At 39.6% G+C, this 25,892-nt stretch overlaps 1 protein-coding gene across 7 annotated transcripts in view; it reads left to right on the top strand.

Moving 5' to 3' along the window:
- Window positions 1-24,196, top strand: part of ZNF510 (zinc finger protein 510) — a 46,279-nt gene extending 22,083 nt beyond the window's left edge. Inside the window, exons 1-6 of one of the 7 annotated variants that reach the window (XM_015118127.3) lie at window positions 26-79; window positions 1,872-2,117; window positions 3,280-3,338; window positions 15,284-15,410; window positions 15,704-15,799; window positions 18,348-24,196. In XM_015118127.3, coding sequence (XP_014973613.3) covers window positions 2,048-2,117; window positions 3,280-3,338; window positions 15,284-15,410; window positions 15,704-15,799; window positions 18,348-19,954 — 1,959 coding nt within the window. In that variant the 5' untranslated portion in view covers window positions 26-79; window positions 1,872-2,047 and the 3' untranslated portion in view covers window positions 19,955-24,196. Of the gene's footprint in view, window positions 1-25; window positions 80-1,871; window positions 2,118-3,279; window positions 3,339-15,283; window positions 15,411-15,703; window positions 15,800-18,347 lie in introns of those variants that run through there. The other 6 variants (XM_015118130.3, XM_077966494.1, XM_015118131.3 and 3 more) reach the window with 6 other exon arrangements.
- Window positions 24,197-25,892: the final 1,696 nt, after the last annotated feature.

Consider the following 25,892-nt stretch of genomic DNA (forward strand, 5'->3'; position numbering starts at 1 on the left):
TCGTCTGCGCCTGTGCAGTCGCCTCACTTTACGGTTTCCACCTCTCCTTGTTTGCGGGTGCGGAGGGTTCGCAACTCAGGTGAGAGCGCCGGCCCTCCGCACGGATTGCGGACCTGCAGGCAGGGATGGGCTAGTGTCCAGGGGGCGGGAACGCGATGTCCGGGAACTCCCCAAAAGCTGGCCCTCCGCTCCCTGTGCCCGGGGCGGCCCGGGACCCCAGCCTGAGAAGGGCCGGTGGGGGAGGGCTCCGGGGACTTTAGGTGGGGCTGGGTCCTTGTTGGATGATGCTCGGTGCGGGCCGAGGTGTGGGTGCCAGAATGCAGCCAGGCGTCGGAAAACGAGGCGCTGGCTGCAGGAGGAAAATGGATTTATTGTACTGACCCTGAACCTGCCACAAAGCGCGTATGGTCCCTGGGTCTGCGGTGAGAGCCCGAGCCTAGGAGCTAGAAGGACCTGGTGAACTTTGGCTTTGTCACTGGAGCGTTTGAAAATGAGGATATTAGTAAAAACTGCTTTGTGTCGTTTAGAGATAAGCCATCAGCCGTAAAGCATTTAGCTCAGCGCTAGTTACCAAGCAGCATGTAAATGTTGATTCCCGTTATATTTGGAAGACACTTCGTTCTTTCCATGTAGTATTTCATTTAATTCTCACAACCACACTATTTATATCATTAAAAATGAAGGAGGGGTGAAATGGCAGAGCCAGGTTCACAAAGGATGAGGGAACTAGGACGTCAACACATACACACTTTACTCCCCGAATCAGGCTGTTTGTAGTGACCCACCTACCTAACCCAGCATTGCAGCCTTCACAGCATTAGGTGAGTGACTTGTCCCCAAAACCCCAGGACAATGATTGTGAGGTCAGCGTGGACAGAATCCTACTATGTGGCAAGTGTATTATTATGGGGTTTCTGGGATGTCTCCAGAGCCTCTGGGTTAGACTGAGGCTTCTGCCACCTCCTGTGCGGTCCCTGCTGTGTCTGTCTTTGGAAGTCAGTCTGATATTCTAGGGCAGTGAAGATGAGTCACATGTGTCATTTTAAATGCTAAATTAGTAGCTACGTGAAAATCTAAAACATGAAATTAATTTTAAGAACTTACTGTGGTTTTCTCAATGTATCCAAAATGTTATTTGGACATGTGGCCCTAGCCACATTTCAAGTGCTCAGTAGTTGATGTGATTGGAGGCTGTAGTCATGGATAGCAGGGTTCTAATGAATGCCAAGAGAATCCGGTTTAAGGCCTTATAGGTCAGTTATTCACCAAGAGGATTTTGCTCCCCAGGGAACTTTGGAAATGTCAGGAGACTTTTTGGCGGGGGATAGCGGGGGACTGAGTTTCGCTCTCTGGCCCAGGCTGCAGTGCAGTGGTGTGATCTCAGCTCACAGCAACCTCCACCTCCCGGGTTCAAGTGATTCTCCTGCCCCAGCCTCCCAGCTTGTAATCTCAGCTGGAATTACAAGCATGCACCACCATGCCCAGCTAATTTTTTTGTATTTTTAGTAGAGGTGGGGTTTCACCATGTTGGCCAGGCTTGTCTTGAACTCCTGAACCCAGGTGAACCACCCACCTTGGCCTCCCATAGTGCTGGGATTACAGGCGTGAGCCACCACGCCCAGCCTGGAGACATTTTTGATTGTCACAACAGGGAGAAGGGGTGTCCTAATGTCTAGTGCATGTTTAGAAATGCTCCTAAACATCCTAAAATGCACAGGACCGCTCCTTATGTCAGAGAATTATCCAGCCCAAAATGTAAGTTGTGCTGAGGTGAAGAACACTGCTTTCCATGAAAGTTTCAACTAAAATGAATTCGTTACCCAGGCCTCAGCCCCAGCTTCTCTGGAACAAAGCAGTTCTTTATGTTGCAGGAAGGAGGGAGCCCCAGGAACAGGAGTCCCACCAAAGAACTGCCCTTTGACAGAACAGAGACCTCATCACAAGGGCTTCCGAACAGATGCAGAAGAACCGAGAGAGGAGCAGGTCTTGATTTGCCCAACCGGCAGCAGTTCTTTATCCCCTTGCCCAGAAAGCTCCAGACTTGGTGATGTCGCCACATCCAGAAGCCATCACAGATTGCGTGACACTGGATACTGTGGGCCAACTTGCAGAAGGTGGTAAGCTGGGGTTGGGAGGGATGGGTGACTGTCAGACTGCACAGGAAAAGCCACATTATTGGAGGGCTTTTCTCCATGGTCTGCAAGGAAGGCATAACCAGCCAGGGCTGAGGAAATTCTGTCTCTAATCCTCCTCCTACAGCCCCCATTTTCTTCATTCTAGCCTCACTCTTTCCAGATTCTGAGTCAGTTTCACACAACATCTATCACATGTAGCATCTAGAGATTTTCTAAGGTTGCCTGTATCCTGAACCTGTAGAATCACAAAAATGATAATACAGGAAAGGATTTCTATTTCTGACTCTTTTAAAACCTTAAGAAGTGTTGAACCTGGGATGAACAGTTTGTCCATGGTCACTCAGGACAGAGCTTGGAGCAAAGCACAGTGCTGTTTGCTCTGTCACAGGTGAGTCACCAGAAGTGTCTTATCGAAAGTCTTTTTGAGAAACTATAAGTTAGAACAGAAAGATTTTAAAATAGTCTGTCTGTCAGCATCTCCTTTTTTTCAGTTTTGTGTTTTCTATTGGTGTAAATAATATTAACAGAATATTAATGTTAATTCTGTTTTAGTTTTTTGTCAAAGAAGACATACGTTTTAAATAAATCAATAGGAAAATAATCTACAATCACCTGATGAAAAACAGCAAGGGGCCAGGCGTGGTGGCTCACCCCTGCAATCCCAGCATTTTGGGAGGCCAAGGTGGGCAGGCTGCTTTAGGTCAGGAGTTCGAGACCAGCCTAAGCTACATGGCAAAACCCCGTCTCTACAAAAAATACAAAAATTAGCCAGGCGTATTGGTGGGTGCCTTTGGTCCCAGCCACTCAGGAGGCTGAGATGGGAGAATCACGTGAACCCGGGTGGCAGAAGTTGCAGTGAGCTGAGATCACACCACTGCACTCCAGCCTGGGCAACAGAGCCAGATCCTGTCTCAAAAAAAAAAAAAGAAAAAAAAAGAAAAATCAGCAAGGGTTCATCCACATGATCATATTAAAGATGCACATATTCAGGAGGTGCTTTCTCTGTAGTGCTTCCTGTCCCTTCTCAAGGGTCAAAGGAACATGTTTTGTAGAGAGGTCTTTTTCCCCACCTCGTGTGATGACATTGGTAGGCAGGTAAGATAGAGGCTGCCCAGATATCTCATGACTCCTTCCTCACCCCCAGGTTATCCTTTACGGTTCTCCACACTCTTTCAGGAGCAGCAGAAAATGAACATATCTCAGGTGAGTTATTTGCTAACACCTTTTTCATCATGGAATTCATAGATGTTTAAGGGTCCACATATTAATACGGAAATGTAGAAATGGATCAAAATCATTCCAGGAATGTATAGAAAAGCAGGGCAGTAGCACAGCAGAATTGGCATGTGGAAAGATGCAGGTCTCCTGATGTTACAGATTTTCCAAAATGGAACTGCAGTTTTCATTCTTTCTGATAGCCATGGCAGAGAGTCAGACAGACAATATTTGTTTACAGATTTGCATTGATGAGAAGCTTAAACCAGGCTGATTCCTCATGGAATCTAAAGTTATCAAAGTCAGGAAAAATGTCTTTGTTGGTCTTCACGTAAGTGTCAGTGCAAATCTTTCTAATAACAGCCTTGAAATAAATGGCAGTATATTGCTTCTGCTTTTCCCTCGGTGGAAGTAGAGGGCTTAGTGCCAAACTCGGGCTTTTATTAATACAGTTTTTCAGTTTTTTTATTAATACAGTTTTTCAGGTAACAGAAACAGAGGTTCAGGTAGACAGATTGTCAAAGAAAGGACAGATTGATGGTGTAGGCTCTGTTGATCAGAGGTGGAGAGTTTAAAAGGATTTTTGTCCTGAACAATGGGTAAGGTTTTCATTGTTGCAGTACAGGAGATTACTGCATTTTGAGAGTGGGCTAAACAAGGCATGCAAGGTCCAGTAATAATTTTTGCCCATTGCAATTTGGACTTCCTCTTAGGGAATAATAAGAGAGGGGAGGGAGATAAAGGTTAGAGCCAGACTAGGGGTATTAGTTTGCTAGGGCTGCCATAATAAAGAATCACAGACTGGGTAGATTAAACAGCAATTTATTTTCCCACCATTCTGGAGGCCAGAAGTCTGAGATCAAGATGTCAACAGGGGCTGGGGGCAGTGGCTCACGCCTGTAATCCCAGCACTTTGGGAGGCCAAGGCGAGCAGATCACTTCAAGTCAGGAGTTCAAGACCAGCCTGGCCAACATGGTGAAACCCTGTCTCTACTAAAAATATAAAAGTTAGCTGGGTGTAGTGGCAGGCGCCTGTAATCCCAGCTACTCGGGAGGCTGAGGCGGGAGAATTGCTTGAACCTGGGAGGCGGAGGTTGCAGTGAGCTGAGATCATGCTACTATACTCCAGCCTGGGCGACAAAGCGAGACTCCGTCTCAAAAAAGGAAAAAAAGATGTCAACAGGTTTGGTTCCTTCTGAGAGCTGTGAGGGAAGGACCTTGTTCCATGGCTTAGATGTCTGTCCTCACGTCATCTTTCTCTGTATGAATCTATGTCCAAATTTCCTTTTCCTGTAAGGAATTGAGAAATTGTTCAAACATAGAAAGATACAAAGAAATAATATAATTAATATGTTCCCACCTTCCCAAATTACCAACTATATATATTGTGTTAATTTTTTCTTTCTCTTTTATATACTTTTTTCCTTTTAAAAACTTAGTTCTTTAACTGAGATGCAGTTTTTTTGTTTTGTTTTGTTTTATTTGTTTTTTTGAGACGGAGTCTCGCTCTGTCACCCAGGCTGGAGTGCAGTGGCCGGATCTCAGCTCACTGCAAGCTCCGCCTCCCGGGTTTACGCCATTCTCCTGCCTCAGCCTCCCGAGTAGCTGGGACTACAGGCGCCGCCACCTCGCCCGGCTAAGTTTTTGTATTTTTAGTAGAGACGGGGTTTCACTGTGTTAGCCAGGATGGTCTCGATCTCCTGACCTCGTGATCCGCCCGTCTCGGCCTCCCAAAGTGCTGGGATTACAGGCTTGAGCCACCGCGCCCGGCCCTGAGATGCAGTTTTAACACCAGTAAAGTGTACTCTGAAGTGTATAACTGGATGAATTTTTACATATGTAAATTCATGTAAGTTAATACCCAGATTAAGATAACACCACTGCTCCCCTCTACAGGGCAGCCACTATTCGGACCTTGTATGTTAGGGAAAAAAGATAAATTCGTTTTTGAATATCGTACCAATAGAATCATACAAAATGTATTCTTTTACAGTTTTCAAGGGAATGTTTTGCTCCGTATCTTAATATTTGCCTTTTATTACTGGGCTGTATTTCATTGTATGAATAGACCATAATTTATTTCCTCATTCTGCTCTTAGTCCAATTTTTCGTTTGTTTTTCCTGTTTAAGGCTATCAGGAATAAGGCTGCTGTGAATATTCTTTTGTGTCTTTTGGTATGTCCTCATTGCTTTTGGGATATACCTAGAAATGGAATTGCTGGTTCATAAATAAACATATGTTCAGCTTTAATACATACTGCAAGTAGCTTGCCTAAGTGGTTGAATCACTTTGCATTCTCACTAGCATTCTGGCTGTACCAGATTCTGAGCAACACTTGTTACTATCAATCTTTTTGTTTTTAGCCATTTTGGTGGCTGTATAGTGTAGTATCTCATCAAAATTTGTAATTTGCTTTTCTATGGCAAATACTAATGTTGGGCACCATTGTTTGTGTTTTGACCATTTAGACATCCTTTCCTTTTATGTAATGTGTAAAGTACCTATTCAACTCTGTTTTAATTGGGTTATTTGCTTTTTTTTAAGTAGGAATTATTTCAATATTTTCAGTAAATGTTTTTTTGCTATGTGTGCATTACTGATGTTCTTGGATTCTGTGACGTCCCTATTCATTTTTTAAATAATATCTTTGACAACAAAGTTTTTACGTTTAATAAAGGTCAGAATTGTCTTTTCTTTAATGGCATTTCCTTGTGTATCATATTTGAAAGTTCTTTCCCTACTCTAAGATCATACAGATATTCTCCTATATTGTTACTACATATTTGTTTATTTTAGCTTGATCCACATAGAGTTAGCTTTTGTGTTTGGTGTAACGTGAGTGTCAAGGTTCATATTTCCGTATGGATATCCAGTTGCTCTAGCACCATTTGTTAGAAAGACCATCCTCTGTCAACTGAATTGCAGCTGTGTCTTTTGTCAGTCAAGTGACTTGTATGCGGGTCTGATGTAGACTGTGTATTTTCTTCCTTTGGTCCAATTATGTTATCTTTTTGCTGGTACTTCACTGTCATAATTACTGTTGCTTTATAGTAAGTCACGAATTTTAGTTAATTTATTTACTGTTTTAGGCCCTTTCCATGTTCATGGAAGTTCTATCAGTTTTCACAGAAAATCCTGATGGAAAGTTTTTCAGAGTAGAGGTGAAGTCTTTCACATCTTTTATTAGATTTATTCCTAGGTATTTGATCTATTTTGATAATAGCACAAATGATACTGCATTTTAAATGTCATTTTCCAGTTTATTGTTGGTTTATTAAAATACGATGGATTTTTTAGTATTGATCTTATACCTAGGCATTTTATAAAATTCACTCATTCTAATAGCTTATCTGTGGATTCTTTTGCATTTTAAATATGCAAAATTTTTTTTGCAAAAAAGACAATTTTACTTCTTCCTTTACAGTTTTTATATCTTTAATTTCTTTTTAGCCTTACTGCTAGGACTTCCAGTAAAATGTATAGTACAAATGGTGATAATAGAAATCCTTGTCTTATACCTCACCTGAGGGGTACTCAGTATTTCACCCTTGAGTCTTAATTTAACTACATGTTTTTTGTATATGTCCTTAATTAAAATAAGGAAGTTCCCTCTCTATTTTCAGTTTCCTGAGGTTTTTTTTTTTTAATCATGCATGAGTATTTTGTCAGATGGCTGTTCTTGCATCTAGTGAGATAATCATATAATTTTATTCCTTTAGTCTGTTAAAGAGGTGAATTATATTGATAGATTTATCAATGTTTAACCAACCTTGCATTCCTGGGATAATTCCCACATGTGCTATCACTTTAATTTATTTCTGGATTCAATTTGTTAATATTTCAATTAATATTTTTGTGTCTACATTCTTTTTTTTTTTTTTTTTTTGAGACGGAGTCTCGCTCTGTCGCCCAGTCTGGAGTGCAGTGGCCGGATCTCAGCTCACTACAAGCTCCGCCTCCTGGGTTCACGCCATTCTCGTGCCTCAGCCTCCCGAGTAGCTGGGACTACAGGCGCCCGCCACCTCGCCCGGCTAGTTTTTTTGTATTTTTTAGTAGAGACGGGGTTTCACCGTGTTAGCCAGGATGGTCTTGATCTCCTGACCTCGTGATCCGCCCATCTCGGCCTCCCAAAGTGCTGGGATTACAGGCTTGAGCCACCGCGCCCGGCTGTGTCTACATTAATGGAAAGATACTGGCTTGCAGTTTTTCTGTCATATAATGTCAGGTTTTGGCGTCAACATTATATTCTCAAAAAATGAGTTCGGAAACAGTTACTCATTTTCTGTTCTCTGAACAAGTTTAAGATTGCTGTTATTTCATCCTTAAATGTTTGGAAAAATATACCTGTGAGGTAGTCTAGCCTTTGAGTTTTTCTTGTGCCTAGTTTTTGCTCATGAACTCAGTTTCTTTAATAGGATATAGAAAATCCAAATCATCCTACTTATTCTAGTGTCCTTTATTTTTAACAGCTTTATGGAGATACAATTCACATACCATATAATTTACACTTTTAAAGTGTACAGTTTTGTGGTTTTTAGTATATTTGTAGAGTTGTGCAGTCATTGCCACAATTGTAGAATGTTTTCATCACTTCAAAAAGAAATTTCTTATCATTTAGCTATCATCCCCCATCCTGACATACACAATCTCAGCCCTAAACAACAACTTATCTATGTTCTATATTCTATATGTTTGGCTGTTCTGGACATTTCTAATAAGCGAAGTCACATAATATGTGATCTTTGTGGCTATTTCTATTTTTCTTTTTTTTTTTTTTGAAACTGAGTTTTCCTCTTGTCACCCAGCCTAGAGTGCAATGGCACAATCTCGGCTCACTTCAACATCCGCCACCCAGGTTCAAGCAGTTCTGCCTCAGCCTCCCAAGTAGCTGGGATTACAGGCACCCACCGTCATGCCTGGCTAATTTTTCTTTTTTTTTTTTTTTTTTTTTTTTAGTAGAGATGAGGTATCACCATGTTGGCCAGGCTGGTCTGGAGCTCCTGACCTCAGGTGATCCGCCCACCTCAGCCTCCCAAAGTGCTGGGATTACAGGTGTCAGCCACCACACCTGGCCCTTTATGACTATCCCTTTTACTTGGTATACTGTTTTCAAGGTTCATCCATGTCGTACATATCAGTACATCATTCCTTTTTATGACTGAATAATATTCTATTGTGTGGATATACCATGTTGTTTATTCATTCAACTGATGAGCATTTGGATTGTTTCTCCCTTTTGACTGTTAGGACTAGTGCTGCTATTAACATTCATGCACAAGTTTTTGTTTGGACACCTGTTTTCTCTTGGGACTAAACCTTAGGAAAGGAACTTTTGACTCATATGGTAACTCTTGATTTATCATTTTTGGTAACTGCCAAACTGTTTTCCACAGTGGCTGCACCATTTTACATTCCCACCAGCAGTGTATTAGGGTTCCACTTTCTCCACTTAAATTATGGACATCCTAGTGGGTGTGAGGTGGTGTGTCATTTGACTGATTTGCATTTCCTTGATTAATGATATTCAACATCTTTTTCACGTGCTTATTGGCTATTTGTTTATCGTCTTTGGAGAAATGTCTATTCAAATCCTTTGCCCATTTTGGATTATGTTTTTTGTTCAGTTATAAGAGTTCTTTATGTATTCTGGCTGCTAGATATTAAATGTAGTATTTGTGAATATTTTCTCCTATTCTGTGGGTTCTTTTCACTATCTTGATGGTATCCTTTGCACAAAAGTTTAATTGTGATGAAGTCTAATTTTTATTCTTTGTTATCATATCCAGGAAGCCATTTTCAAATCCAAGGTCATAAAGGTTTACTCCTGATTTCATCTAAGAGTCACGCAGTTAAACTCCTATATGTAGGTCTTTGATCCCTTTTAAGGCCTTTTTTTTTTTTTTTTTTTTTTTTTTTTTTTTTTTTTTGAGACAGAGTCTTGGTCTGTTGCCCCAGCCGGAGTCCAGTGGCATGATCTTGGCTCACTGCAACGTCTGCCTCCCGGGTTCAAGTGATTCTCCCACCTCAGCCTCCCAAATAGCTGAAATTACAGGTGTGCACCACAACGCCTGGGTAATTTTTATATTTTTTTAGTGGAGACAGAGTTTCACCATGTTGACCAGGCTGGTCATGAACTCCTAATCTCAAGTGATCTGCCTGCCTCAGCCTCCCGAAGTGCTGGGATTACGGGTGTGAGGCACCACACCTGGCTATTTTGAGGCAATTTTAAATATACGGTATAAGGTAGGAGTCCAACTTCATTCTTTTGATGAGATTCAATTATCCCAGCATCATCTGTTGAAAACTATTTTTTTCCTAATAAATGATCAATGTATGGGTTTATTTCTGGGCTCTCAGTGCTATTCTGTGGATCTGTATATCTGTATTTATGCCAGTACCACACTCTCTTGATTACTGTTGCTTTATAATAAGTCTTTAAATCAGGAAATGTAATCCCTCCAATTTTTTTTTTTCTAGATTGTTTTGACTATTCAGAGTCCCTTGCAATTTCATATAAATTGTAGGTTCAACATTTCTGCAGAAAGTTCATTAGGATTTTGATATAGATTTCACTGAATCTGTAGATCACTTTAGGGAGTATTGTCATCTTAACAGTATTACATTTTCCAATTCATGAACACAAGGTGTCTTGCCATTTATTTGGGTCTTCTGATTTCTTTTAGCAATGTTTTCTAGTTGTTCACGTATAAGTCATGTACCTTCTTGGTTAAATTTATTCCTATTTTATTATTTTTTGTTCTGTTATAAATGGCATTATTTTCTTTTTTATTATTCATTGCTAGTATTTAGAGAGATAAATGATTCTTGTGTGTTCATCTTGTATCCTACAATTTTGCTGAATTCATTTATTGGTTTTAGTAGTTTTTTGTGGATTCCTTAGTCTTTTCCACATGTTAAATCTCATGGTCTATGAGAATAGAGATAGTTTTACTTTTTTTCTTTCAAATTTGGATGCAGTTTTTAAAATTTGTCTCGCCTATTTCCTCTAGCTAGAACTTCCAGTATAATAAATAGAAATGATGAAAGCTGGCATCCCTGTCTTATTCCTGATATTTGGAAGAAACCTTCCTGTTTTTTAGCCTAGTGTATTATGTTAGCTGTAGTTTTTCAGAAGTGCTTTCTATTGTGTAGCAGCAGTTCTATTCTAGTCCTACTATGTTAAATGTTTGTTTTTTAATCATGTTTTTGTCAAATGCTTTTTCTGCATCAGTTGAGATGATCATGTGATTTGTTTTCTTTATTTTATTATTGTGATATATTACACTGATTTATTTTCTTATGGTGAGCCACCTTGCATTCCTGGAAATAAACTGTACTTGGTCATGGTGTATAGTACTTTTTATTTGTTGCAAGATTTGGTTTGCTAGTATTTTGTTGAAAACTTCTGCACACATATTCAGAAGGAATATTGATCATAGTTTTTGGGTGATTTCTTTATCTGGCTTTGGTTCAAGGTAACTCATAGAATGAGGAAATGTTCACTCATCTTCTATTTTTGGAAGAATTAGAGAAGGATTGGTATTAGTTTTTCTTTAAATGTTTGGTAGACTTCAGCAAACATTTAAAGACTGACAGTTGGTCTTGAACCTTTCTTTGTTGGGAGGATTTGGATTACTGATTCAGCCTTATATCAGTCTGTTCAGATGTTCTGTTTCTTTTTTAGTTCATTGTGGTGGTTTGTGTGTTTCTAGGAATTTGTCCACTTCATCTAGGTTATGTAATTTGTTGCTGTACAGTTCACTGTATTCTTTTATTGTCTTTTTTATTTTTGTAAGGTTAGTAGTAAGGTCCCCACCTCATTTTAGTTCCTTAAAGTGTACAATTAGCATATTGATTTGGGATCATTTTTAATATAGGTGTTACTGCTATAAATTTCACACTTAGCACTGCTTTAGCTGCAGCTCATGCATTTTGGTATTTTGTGTATTCATTGTGAGTAATCTCAATGTATTTTCTAGTTTCTGGGTTTTGGGTTTTTTGTTGTTTTGTTTTGTTTTGGTTTGGTTTTTTGAGATGGAGTCTCGCTCTGTCACCCAGGCTGAAGTGCAGTGGTGCCATCTCGGCTCACTGCAGCCTCCGCCTCCCGGGTTCAAGCAATTCTCCTGCCTCAGACACCCGAGTAGCTGGGCTTATGGGCATGCACCACCATACCTGGCTAATTTTTCTATTTTTAGTAGAGACACGGTTTCACCATGTTGGCTAGGCTGGTCTCAAACTCCTGACCTCAAGTGATCTGCCTGCCTCAGCCTCCCAAAGTGCTGGAATTATAGGCATGAGCCACTGTGCCTGGTCTAATTTCTCTTTTGATTTTTCCTTTCATCCTGTAACAAGGTGAAAATAACCCTATGTGTATGGCCCCCAGGGACTTCACACACTCAGACTAGTATACATTTACCTTTAGCAAATGAGCACATCCTGATTCTCCCTGCAGGTGCCTATCTGTCTCCTAATAGTTTGAAAAAAAAAGATAATTTTCTGTTTGCCCAGGTATGTTCTTCTAAGGACGTTAGTGTTGCTTTTATCAGCTCTCTACATCTCGAAGCTAAGATCTAAAGCTACGCTGTATGATTGTAATTTTTTGTAATTTAGTGAGATAGACTTTTTTTTTTTTGATGTGCAAAGGACACCAGAGAATTATTTTATGCAGAGGTTATCCTGTATATGTCATTCACGTTGGTTAATTATGTCTTTTCAATCTTCTGTATCAGTGGTCAGAAAACTTTTTCTGTAAATGTCAGATAGTAGGCTTTGTGAGAGATACAGTCTCTGTTGCATCTGCCAGACTCTGCAGCTGTAGTGTTAAGCAGCCATCAATAATGCATAAACAAATGAATGTGGCTGTGTTCCAAGAAAACTTTATTTACAAAAAAAAAAATTGGTAGTGGTGGTATTTTTCATTTACCAAAAAAAAAAAAAAAAACAGTAGTGGTGAGCTGAGCTGGATTTGACCTTTGTGCTGTGGTTCACTGACTTCTGTTCTATATCCCTGTTGGTTTTTCTTAATCTGCTTTTCTATAAGTTACTGGGAGAGTTACATTAAAATCACTAATTAAAATTGTAGATTGGTATCTCATTTCTGTCATCTTTTGTTTATATACGGTCAGTTCTCATTATTCTCAGTAGTAATGTTCCAAAAAGTCACTACAAACACTGAACTAATAAATACTGAACCATTGCTCAGAGGAGAAATACAGGGTTAAGCCTCTGGTCACATTTTTGTCAACCAGTCAGGACATAATCTTTTTGTGTGTCTTTCTGCATAAAGACACCTTATTTAATATTGTTGATTTATAAAGATCAAACTAATGGCCAACACCATACCTAATGCCTGAATGAATCGTATCTAACATAGATGTTTTCTCCATGAGACATATCACAGGCTTCTTGCACATAGGCACACTAGACAGCACGTAACTGCTATACATATGGGCCATTTAAAAAGTGAAATCATTGGCCGGGCGCGGTGGCTCACATCTGTAATCCCAGCACTTTGGGAGGCTGAGGCGGGCGGATCACAAGGTCAGGAGATCAAGACCATCCTGGCCAACATGGTGAAACCCCATCTCTACTAAAAATTTAAAAAATTACCTGGGCAGGGTGGCACGTGCCTGTAGTCCCAGCTACTCAGGAGGCTGAGGCAGGAGAATTTCTTGAACCTGGCAGGCGGAGGTTGCAGTGAGCCAAGATCGCATCACCACACTCCAGCCTGGGAACAGAGTGAGACTCATCTCAAAAAAAAAAAAAAAAAAAAGTCGTCGTCAAGAAAAAGCACAAAAATGCAGTAAATATGGCACTAAATAGACTGAGAAATGGACACTTATTTACATTATCAGAGCTGAAACAAGAAAGCAGAAGATCACCTTGTTCAGCCTCATCTGGGAACATGTATGTCTTTTTACCTTCCTGTACATGTCCACAAATGACTGCAAAATAACTGCAAGCATTGATTTTGAGGTTGCAAATAATTTTAGTATGTGAATTTACAAATATGCGAATAATGAGAAATGCTATTTGGAAGCTATGTTTGCCAGGTGCATAGCAATTTCGATTTGTTGTATCTTCTATTGAAAGGACTGTTTTATCATTACAAATTGTTACTCAGTTTTGTTGTTGTTGTTGTTGTTGTTTTGAGACAAGAATCTCACTCTGTCACCCAGGCTAGAGTGCAGTGGAGCAATCTCAGCCCTCTGCAACCTCCACCTCCCAGGTCCAAACGATTCTCCTGCCTCAGCCTCCTGACTAGCTGGGATTACAGGCACTCACCACCACGCCCGGCTAACTTTTGTATTTTTAATAGAGATAGGGTTTCACCATGTTGGTCAGGCTGGTCTCGAACTCCTGACCTCATGATCCACCTGCTTCGGCCTCCCAAAGTGCTAGGATTACAGGCATGAGTCACCACACCCGGCCCGTTACTCATTTTTTATACCTCTTTCTTACCTTAAAATCTGTGTATGATAATAATGCAGTCATGTCAACTATCCTTCGGTTTTGATTATATGGTATATCTTTTTCCATCCTTTTACTTCCAATCTACATAATTCCTATATATATAAAATATGTTTCCTTTGTTGTTGTATTATACTTTCTTTATCTTTCCTATAATACGATTATTTAGTCCAGAGGTTGGTAATTTTTTTTCTATAAAGGCAAGTAATAAATATTTTCAGTTTTGACAATCATAAGGTCTCTGATGGAATTTCTCAGTGCTATTTCAGCACAAAAACAGCCATAAACAATGCAACATGATTGGGTGTGCCTGTGTGCCAACTGACTTTAAAAAGTGGCAAGTGGCCAGGTACAGTGACTCACACTTATAATCCCAGAGCTTTTGGAGGCCAAGGTGGGAGGATCACTTGAGGCCAGGAGTTCAAGATTAGCCTAGGCAACATATCAAGACCCTGTCTCTACCACACATGCACAAAAAACTGGCAAGCCAGATTTGGCCCAAAGGCCATAATTTGCTGACTCCTGCCCTGATGTGTGCCCAGGGTAGTCTGTTGGGATGGAATAAAAATAGTAGGAAGTTTATTTATATTTTTTGGCTACAAAAATAAGAATTAAAACAAAAGCTTTACTAATGTATCTATTTATAGTGTATGTATATAACTCATAAATATATACAGATCATTTATAAACATTTTCTTTGAGACAAGGTCTTGCTCTGTCACCAAGGCTGGTATACAGTGGTGTGATCATGGCTCACTGCAGCCTCAGCCTCCTGGGTTCAAGCAATCCTCCTGCCTCAGCCTCCCAAGTAGCTGGGACTACAGGCACATACCACCATACCTGGCTAATTTTTTAAGTTTTTTGTAGAGACAGGGCCTTGTTGTGTTGCCCAGTCTGGTCTTGAACTCCTGGGCTCAAGCAGTCCTCCCACCTTGGCCTCCCAAAGTGCTGGGATTTCAGGCATGAGCCACTGCACCTCTCCTATAAAAACTTTTACCAGTGTAATACCTTCAAAGTATAAGATAAAATTAGATTCAAAATAGGCATCCTTTATATTCGTTCAAGCTTTTTAGAGTTAAACATGATAAGAATTGTTTTCTTTTTTTTTTTTTTTTTTTTTTTTTTTGAGACGGAGTCTTGCTCTGTCGCCCAAGCTGGAGTGCAGTGGCGCGATCCTGGCTCACTGCAAGCTCCGCCTCCTGGGTTCACGCCATTCTCCTGCCCCAGCCTCCCGAGTAGCTGGGACTACAGGCGCCCGGCTCATTTTTTTTGTATTTTTAGTAGAGACGGGGTTTCACCGTGGTCTCGATCTCCTGACCTTGTGATCCGCCCGCCTCGGCCTCCCAAAGTTCTGGGATTACAGGCGTGAGCCACCGCGCCCGGCCAAGAATTGTTTTCATGGGTATTTTCTACGTCATCTAATTCTGAACTCTTCAGATTGAATAGAAATGTACTGTTACAGGCGTCAGTGTCATTCAAGGACGTGACTATAGAATTCACCCAGGAGGAGTGGCAGCAAATGGCCCCTGTTCAGAAGAATCTGTACAGAGATGTGATGCTGGAGAACTACAGCAACCTTGTCTCAGTGGGTAAGCATGTAAACATAAGTTACCCTTGTAACTCCTTATAGAAGGTACTTCTTTTTTAAGTGCCAATACATGTGAACAATATACTTAGAGTTTAATGTTATTTAGGCTTTTCATTCAGGATTCCAAAGTAACTATGCCCTGTCGAGGACCAGAAAGAATATGTTGTCAACTCCCAGTGATAAATGCAAAGGAGCACTTTCAGGATACTGCTTCCAAAGCTGTATTTTCTTCCACTTTTGGAGACTAAAATCTCATATATCTGGTCTAAGTCCTCTGTTGTTCCTTATTTACAGGGTACTGCCATTTCAAACCAGAGGTGATCTTCAAGTTGGAGCAAGGAGAAGAGCCTTGGTTCTCAGAGGAGGAATTCTCAAACCAGAGTCACCCAAGTGAGTTACTGAGCAGTAGTAGACATAATTCTGTAGGAGTGGTTAGACTCCAGGTCACTTTAGGGGAGAATACCTGAATATCACAAGACTTTTCTTAGAAAGTCTAAAGGCACAAAAAGCAGCAGTTAAAAGAAAATGATTAATAAAGTTGATTCTATTAAAAGTAAGAAATTTGTTGATAAAATATATTATTCAATGGTGAAAAGACAAGCCACCAACTACCATAATATGTATGTAGTGCAAATAACTTAGAAAGGATATGCTTCCTGAAAATGTAAAGAAATTCTGCAAGTCATTGTGGGAAAAGATGGGCAACCCAATTGAAAAATGGCCAAAAACATTGAACAAGAACTTTTAATATGGCCAGTAAATCTTAGAAAATGTGTTCAATCTCGTTAGTTTTCATGGAGCACAAAATAATATATGAAATGAGATATGAGGTGAAATAACAGATACAAAGCAAGTTTACACATGCGGCAATGCCAAGTCTTGGTGAGTATATAGAATGTTAGACACCCTCCACTGACTGAAAATATAAACTGGTAAAACCACTGTGATATCAGGAGGATGTTTTCTTCTTTTTCTTTTTTTTTTTTTGTTGAGACGGAGTCTTGCTCTGTTGCCCAGGCTGGAGTGCGGTGGCACTATCTCAGCTCACTGCAAGCTCCACCACCCAGGTTTATGCCATTCTCCTGCCTCAGCCTCCCAAGTAGCTGGCACTATAAGCGCCTGCCACCATGCCCGGCTAATTTTTTGTATTTTTAATAGAGACGGGGTTTCACCGTGTTAGCCAGGATGGTCTTGATCTCCTGGCCTCGTGATCCGCCCGCGTCAGCCTCCCGGAGTGCTGGGAATACAGGCATGAGCCATCACGTCCAGCCTCTTTTTTAAAAATTTCCATAGGTGTTTGGGGAACAGGTGTTGGTTACATGAGTAAGTTCTTTAGTGGCGATTTGTGAGATTTTGATGCACCCATCACCCAAGCAGTATACACTGAACCCAATTTGTAGTCTTTTTTCCCTCTCCCCCTCCCCACCCTTCCCCCACCCCAAGTCTCCAGAGTCCGTTGTATCATTCTTATGCCTTTGCATCCCACCAGGATGTTTTCTAATCAGGGTATACTTTTGCATGTTGTAGCCAAGTAATTCCTTTTCTAACCGTATGACCAACAAAAAGATACGATTATGTTCTCTGGAATACATAAAAGAATATTAATGGCAGTATTGTTTATGTTTGGCAAAAATTGTGCTCATCAACAGTAGAATGGAGAAACAGTTGTATTCTTTAAGGAAAAATTATACAGCCACATAAAATCTTGTACACTGATTACAAACATGATATTAACCAAAAGAAAACAAAAAATATGCATATATAGTTATATTTATGTAAAGGTCAGAAGCAGGCAAAATTCAACTACATTTTTAGGAATTCATATATTGGTGATAAAACTGAAGAAAATCAAAGAAATGATTACATAAATATTAGGAGAGTGGTGAATTCTAAACATAGAGAAGTTATAACCAAGCAGAGGTACACAGGGATTTTTGCAGAGCCATTTGTGTTTCATAACATGGTTTCTGATTCCATGAGTGTTCACTTAATACTATTAAGTTGTACATGAAAGTTTTATGCAGATATATATTGTTTCATGCTTAATAAAATCTTAAGAGGTAAGCGAGAAGTGGCAGATGATATTTGCAATATGACCTGTCAAGGATAGGCATTTAGAATGCATAAAAATCCAGACGTCTCTTAAATGTCATTTTCACAGTAAAACTTTCTATGATACCCTATTTAAAATTGTACCCCTCATGTCAGATTGAAATGTGAAAACTTAGGATGGGATGATCAGGTTCACTTAGCGCTTAGTTCTGATGGAATACATCAATGCTATGACAGCCAGAATGGAGTAGTGCATCTAAGTTAGTTGCAAGAATGCATTTTAATTTCAGCAATTTTATACTTGCTATGAATCACAACCATAAGATGGGTTAGAGCTGTAAACTTTTTCATTTAATCATAAAGGAGTTGGTGCTGTTATAAATTTAATTTGATGTTGAATTGAGGGATATCAAATTGTAAGAATGTAGACAGTAGACTATTCTAACCATTATAATCTAGATAATGTCAAGACCTAGACTGTAACTTACTTTCAACTGTAATTTGCTTTCAACTATTTTCCTTGTTATACTACTTACATTTGGAGTTTTTGTTGTATTTATCCCATTCTCTGTTTTTCCTGCTCCCTAAAATAACTACCCCTATAAAAAGCTTAAGTTTTATTTTATTTTCTTTCCTCTCTCCACCCAGTTAGGAAAATCTTACTAATCACATGCAAAATATGTATTCATTACCAGTTTCCTCTCCCATTTGCACTATAGCAATATTTTTTAAAGGAGGGTGGTCTGAGATACATGTATTTACACACACATACATCTGAATTATTTAATCTTGATAAATCATTAAGTGCAACATAGGCTGCATGTTGATAAGCCCTACCCACAAAAGATGTAAGAGTCATAAGATGTTTTCAATATTTCTGTTTTAGAAGATTACAGAGGTGATGACCTGATCAAGCAGAACAAGAAAATCAAAGACAAACACTTGCAGCAAGCAATATGTATCAATAATAAAACATCGAGTACAGAGGAAGAGAAAGTTTTGGGGAAACCATTTACTCTGCATGTAGCTGCTGTTGCTCCAACAAAAATGTCCTGCAAATGTGACTCATGGGGTGTGAATTTGCAAAGTATTTCTGAATGTATCACTAATAATAGAAACTATTCAACAAAGAAAATAGGTTGCTGTAATGTATGTGTGAATTCACCTTTCAAAATTAACTTTGAGAAAACTCAGACTGGAGAGAAATTTTATGAACATAATAAAAACACGAAAGCTCTCAATTATAATGAAAATCTTCCCAAGCATGCAAAGTTTCACACTTTGGAGCAAGCTTTTGAATGTAATAAAATTGGAAAAGCCTTTAATGATAAGGCTAACTGTGTTAAACCTAAGAGTCCTCACACAGGAGAAACATCCTCTAAAGATGATGAATTTAGGAAAAATTGTGATAAGAAAACTCTCTTTGACCACAGGAAAACTGGCACAGGGAAGAAACACCCACATCTTCATCAGTGTGGGAAATCCTTTGAGAAGTCACCTGTGGATGAATATAATAAATTTAACATGGGTATAAAACATTATGAATTAAATTCAAGTGGAAATAATTTCAACAGAAAGGCACACCTCACTGATCCTCAAACAACTGTCACAGAAGAGAACCCATTGGTAAATAGTGACAGAACACAGACTTGGGTTAAATCCTCTGAATGTCATGAAAATAAGAAATCCTACCAGACATCGATTAACAGAGTTCGCCAGAGAAGTCACTCGAAGATAAAACCCTATAAATGTAATGAATGTGGGAAATCCTTCTGTCAGAAAGGACATCTCATTCAACATCAGAGAACTCACACAGGAGAGAAACCATTTGAATGTAGTGAATGTGGAAAAACTTTCTCCCAGAAGTCACACCTCAGTACTCATCAGAGAATTCACACAGCAGAAAAACCCTATAAATGTAATGAATGTGGAAAAACATTTGTCCAGAAGTCAACCCTCAGGGGACATCAAAGAATTCACACAGGAGAAAAACCCTATGAATGTAGTGAATGTGGGAAAACTTTTGTTCAGAAGTCCACCCTCAGAGATCATCACAGAATCCACACTGGGGAGAAATCCTTTCAATGCAATGAATGTGGAAAAACATTTGGCCAGAAGTCAAACCTCAGAATACATCAGAGAACTCACACTGGGGAGAAAACTTACCAGTGTAATGAATGTGAAAAATCCTTCTGGCGAAAAGATCATCTCATTCAACATCAGAAAACTCACACGGGAGAGAAACCATTCAAATGTAATGAATGTGGGAAAACTTTTGCCCGGACATCAACCCTCAGAGTGCATCAAAGAATTCACACTGGGGAGAAACCATTTAAATGTAATGAATGTGGGAAAAAATTTGTCCGGAAAGCAATCCTTAGTGATCATCAGAGAATTCACACAGGGGAGAAACCCTTTCAGTGTAATAAATGTGGGAAAACTTTTGGCCAGAAATCAAACCTCAGAATACATCAAAGGACTCACAGTGGGTAGAAATCTTATGAATGCAGTGAATATGGGAAATTCTATATATAAGAAGTCAACCCTAAGCATATACCAGAAAATTCAGGGAGAGGGGAATGCCTACTGATGTAATAACTAGAAAATCCTTTTGACAAAAAGAAGACCCCATTTGATATCAGAGATACACAAAAAACAATTGAGGGTAGTCAATATAAGAAGACAGTCCCAGAAGTAAACCCTCACAGTGAATCAGAATTCACATAGGAAAGAAACGAGATGAAGATGAATGCAGGAAGAATTGTGTCCAAAAGGCAACCTTCCGAGTATATCGAAGAATTCACACAGGCTTCTCTTCTCTTTTCAGAGTACTATGGATAGGCCTGAATGAAGTCATACCCTATTAGATAGCTCCCACACATCACACAGGCTGGTAATCTCTTCACCAGTACCAGTTTCATTTTATTCCAGGCACACAGTCCAAATTTCCCAATATCCTTTTCATCCACGTCGGTCTTTGTGACTGGCTACTAAGATGTGGATGTCCATCCCAGTCTGAAAAATAAGAGACTCCCCTAACAAATTACCAGGGCCCTGTCACAACAAAATGGATATCATTTCTAGGACAAACTTGGTGCCGTGCTTGAATGCAGCATGGTACGAGATAAGTCAGCATGCCTGAATGAATATATGCAGCAAAATTCTCTTCTGCATCTTTCCCAGTTGAACATGATGTGAGCAAAATTTAAGCTTATACAGTAGTCCCCCCTTATCTGCATTTCCACTTTACGCAATTTCCATTACCCATGGTCAACTGCACTTTAAAGTTATTAAATGGATCCAGAAATAAACAATTCCTACATTTTAAATTGCACCCAATTCTGAGTAGTGTCATGAAGTCTGATACCCTCCTGCTCTCTCTCCCATGTGGGTTATTGAATCATTCCTTAGTCTAGTGTACCCACACTATCTGCCAGTTAGTCACTTGGCATTTTAGTTATCACCTGTCAGGGTATGGCAGTGCTTGTATTCAAGTAACACTTACTTTACTATATAGTGGCCTCAAATTGCAAGAGCAGTTCTGGCATGTTGTTATAATTATTCCATTTTATTATTAGTTGCTAATCTCGCGCTATGCCTAATTTATAAATTTAACTGTCATAGGCATGTGTATGTATAGGAAAAAAATACAGTATATACAGGGTTCAGTATACCCATGGTTTCAAACATCCACTTGGGATTCTTGGAGAGCATCCTTTGTGGATAAGTGGGGACTACTGTATTCTGTTGAGCGTTCACATGTTTGAGTCTATTTGTTTCTACACATAATTTAGTTATGTTCTGCTACGAAGGCAGAAAGCTGCTGTGTAAGCCAAGCTTAAGTCAACCAGAGGGCACAAACCTTATCAGGAGGTTATAAAGTCAAGGAGAACCTCAAATATGATCAGAGAATTGTGGAAAAGACATCCTTTCAATGTAATGAAATCGATAGTACCACCTGATACAGGGCTTTGCATGAACCTAAAAGTCTTTTGGCTGAATGGTGAGCAGCCACTGTGCAGTTCAACGTAATTGTGCCTTGCTTAATTGCACAAAGGTACTTCCTCCACACCTCCTGACACCTCCATATACCCCAGCTACATCTGCTTTAAGGAGGAGTTTTCCCTGGCTCCAAAGGCCATTGGCACCCAACCAAGTATTATGGGAAACCTCCAAGGAGGGGAGGGGTTCAAATTTATATGGCTTTATTGAATCCATGCCCAAGACAACATCTTACTAGTTCATGTGGGGATAAGGGACATCTAGATTTAGCTAATGGGGTTTGGGTAGGGAAGGCAAACAAATGTAATAACCTTATGGATGAGGTACTTTGGCCAAGTGGAGTGTACTACAGTTATGTTTACATCTGAAAGTATAGTAGGGATTAATTCCCATCAGTTATAGAGAGAATTCAAATTCCCTGTAATTCGCATAAGTCATAGAATTCTAATCAGGAAGAATTGTATGTAAAGATACGTCTGAGGTTCAACAGCTCTGATCATTTTGGGCTTTAGGTCTCTGTGACTGGTGATTTCGTGGGTTGAAACTTCTGGCAAAAGGGAGCAGCCCTTGGGAGCTGGGGGATGGGGTTGACTTCATTCCCTGACAAAGCTTCCAGGTCCATCCCTTCTGAAAAGCATCTGTTAGTTTACTCTTGGGCTCTTTTACACATTGGATATCTCTTCCCTGGGTAGAGGGCTCTGACCTAAAATTCCAGTTTGGGAGTGTGTCGTCTTGGACTCAACTAACAAAATGAAAAGGACCCAGCAAGCCTCACTTGTGGAGTGAAAATGGAGCATTCAGGAAGGCAGCTGTCCTGGCCCCACAGTATGTCAGCTGTATATGCAATATTAGTAGCTGTCTCTTAAAAGGGAAATAATGTATCCCCTCTTTCCTGAAGGAAGCAAAGTTGCTGGCTTATAAAGTCCTCAATTCATAGAGGTTACTGTAATTGGGCCTGGCTCACTGATGGTTTCACTAACTGAAACTACTAGGATCCTACTCAGTGCCGTTAAGAAACCCAGAGTGAAATGGTCACTCCTCTCAGTGGAAAGAACACAATGTTCTCAGCTCTGGCCAATACTCCATTTGATGAACCTTGTTACATTTTTGTTAAACCTTGGGCTCTGGATGTGGCCTAGCTATTTGATATTCTAGTTGGAAATTATATATTAAAAAGCACCCTTTCATCCTTTGTACATGGGGGGTAAAAGTCACAGCTGCTTAGTACAACCATCTGGGTTGCTCAAGTAGATGCCCATAATAGACTATTTTCTGATAAGACTGACTGGAATCAAGCTGCCGATTGAGCTTTCTCCATCCAGATTCTGACCATTGCTACTTGGATCCATCATTTTACTGGTACGGCAAAAAGTCACCCATTTCACACTGGGTATGAAGTAAAGGGCTCTTTATCTGATGCTTCCATTGATGTCATTGGATACAAGAATTTAAAAAATTTTTTTCCTTCTGGATAAATAGCAAGTACTTCATATGCCATTGATTAATTCAGCTTTTTCCCACTGATTTTAAATATCTTTATATACTAAATTGTCATTTGTAAATAGTGCATATGACTGATTAAATAACATTCTGATATTTTAGTAACATCCTTTTGTGAATAGGACTGGCATGTATAGGAGCCATAATACCCATCTTTCTGGCCTGCTATTGAATTTTTCACAGAAGGATAATTGAACCAAGTTTGGAAAAAGAATACACCTTAGGACTTAAGAAATAGAATATCATAGGCCAGTTACATTGTAACAGTAGAACTGCCAGCAGCCTTACCAAGAAAATGCATTGACAATAGGAGAACGTAAGGTTACCCCGGAGAGAAGCAGATATGACAGGAAGATTAATGGTATACAACCCAGTTAGTACCTGTTAGGACCAGTTAGTCCCTGAGAATCAAAACATCACTGTTTACTCTGTTTTTGTAATACTTCATAATATAAAGCAAATCTTTCTTTAAACTTTTTTTACTCAGACTCAGAAAGAAAATATTTAAAATTATCTCTCTCCCCGCCCCTTTTAAATAGGATATTTGAAGATTATGATTGGGTTTGATATTAAGGATCAGGAACCCTGTAGGGTTGAACTGATTCACTCGGGCGGCCTGAGTCACTGGGAGGCCAGGTGACAAAGCCCCATGACTGGGGACTCATGTGTTACCTGCTGTCCCTTCTCAGAGGTAGGCCCACGGGATACCGTTCCATACAGTACATCACCAGTTGGAGACCATGGTCTGTGCTCTAGTCATGTATGCTCCCTCTCCCTGCCTGGTTGATCTCCTTAGCAACTCACGGTCTTTTGCTCTGGCAGATGGATGCCTCATCTAGAGACCCTGGAGGAGTTCATTTTCTGTGTGCCCACCCATTAAGGGCCTTCAAGCTAATAAAGATAGAAAACAAGGCAGGAATTTTTGTCTGTTTTATTCACAATGTATCTCAAACACATGAAACAGTCCCTCTTCGTATTAGGCACTAAGAAATACTTGCTGAAGGTACAGTTATCAAAGTGAAATCTGAACATTGTTCCTTTTGATGTTCCAAGTTATCTTTTGAGGTGATTAATTTATTATAAATAGGTAAAATATTGCTATAAGTTCTCCATTTACGGGTATTTTATAAATTTTTAAAACTTGTTCTTAATCTTCAGAAGTGTACAGAACTGTTCTTCAGATCTTTGTCAACCAAAACAGTATTTTCAATAAATTGAGTTTCCCAGTTCAAAGTTATGTGTACACATTTAATCAGTTTATTAGTACTGTAGAGTATAACTTTTTTTTTCTTTGCTTCCACACAAATACTTTGTAAGTACCAGTCTAAGCAATTTGGCAAAACAATAATGTAAAAACCCATTTCCAAGATCAACCAGATGGGCATGCAAAGAAAATCTGGGAATCATCACTTTAATCCATTTTAACAATAGTTCCCCTCATTTTTACTCTCCAAATAATCCTTCTGACAGTTCAAAGGAGAAAAGTTTTTTGTTACATTCACGTATCTTTGCCCTTGGAGAGACATGTTACCCTGAAAGAAGGGGTGTAACACCTTCATGTGACTTCCTGCCTCTATGTTTGTCTTCTCTGATATCTTTTCATATTAAATGTCTTCCCAGAGCCCCAGAAGAAATATCTTCTGTCCTTGTACTAGGGTAGCCTTTTATAATGGGGGAGAAATTTGTTTTCTTGTCAGATTGAACAGTCTTCAAGTACCAACAGCCTGCCTGGCCAACTGGCTATTTTAGTGATCTTCCAGTATTCTAAGGAGGACTGACAGAACTGTATCTAGCTTACATCAGTTCACTGACCCATTGATACTTAAACTAGGAAACTGGTTGGCCTGATTTCTTGGCAAAAGACATCCGCCAAAATAAATTTGACCAATCAGATGTGCTGGGACGGAGTGACAGGTTCAGGATGGGTAATGTCATCGCTAACTAATGAGGATTTCCTATCCTCATTTAGTTCCTTATTCACCAAATGTCTCCAATGCACACATGCCTAACAATTCAGTAATCCCTTAAATGGCAAGGGTGAAGAGGCTAGGCTCTTTAAAAAGAAAGAAATATTATTTAATGAGCCAAAAAGGATTGAGATGACAACCTTGTACATACCTTCAGCATACCTGATTATGATTTACTCCTCTGTAATTTGATGTTCAGATGGCACTAAAGTAAATGCTCCAAATCAATGCACCAATCTCTCAGTCCTCACTGGAGCCAACTAGTGATCAGTCTTTTTCCCCTTTGCCTCATTGATGTAACCTGCCTGACATCTGTGGCATGAATCTGCAAGCCATGCCCTAATCCATTTCACACCAAATAATTTGTACCCTCAAGAAACCCTTATTTCCTTAGAAACATGTAATATTCTTTAGAATATGACAGTTGTTAACCATCATATTCCTAATCCCTCCATTAATAGTAACAATCCTTGCCCCAAAGGCACTTACTGCCCCTCTTACCAACTTTGATCTGATCTTTTACCATTTTCCTAGGGTCTCTGTCACTTTGTATTGCCTTAGCAACAATGACTTGTAACTGCCTTCTCTCTGGACAATGTGGGCTTTAAGGACAGGTCATGATTTAATAAGAAAAAGGAGGGAGGTATCACAACAATCACATTTGAAAAATACAAATTGTAAAAGCAATGCACTTTGATAGCTCTTAGTGGAAACTTCAACTCCCCTCTTTCAATAGTGAGTAAAACAATAGATAGAAAGAAGGTCAAAAGGAAATAGAGGATTTGAACTAAACCATAAGCCAGTTATACCTATAACCTAACATCTATACAGAACACTCCACCCAACACCTCCTGCATACAAATTCTTCTCAAGTGTACACGAAACATTCTCTAGGATAGACCAGGGTATTAGGGCACAAAACAAGCATAAATGAGTTTTAAAGGTTAAAGTAATATAAAGCA

This window comes from Macaca mulatta, chromosome 15 (assembly GCF_049350105.2).
Source record: "Macaca mulatta isolate MMU2019108-1 chromosome 15, T2T-MMU8v2.0, whole genome shotgun sequence".
NCBI lineage: Eukaryota > Metazoa > Chordata > Mammalia > Primates > Cercopithecidae > Macaca > Macaca mulatta.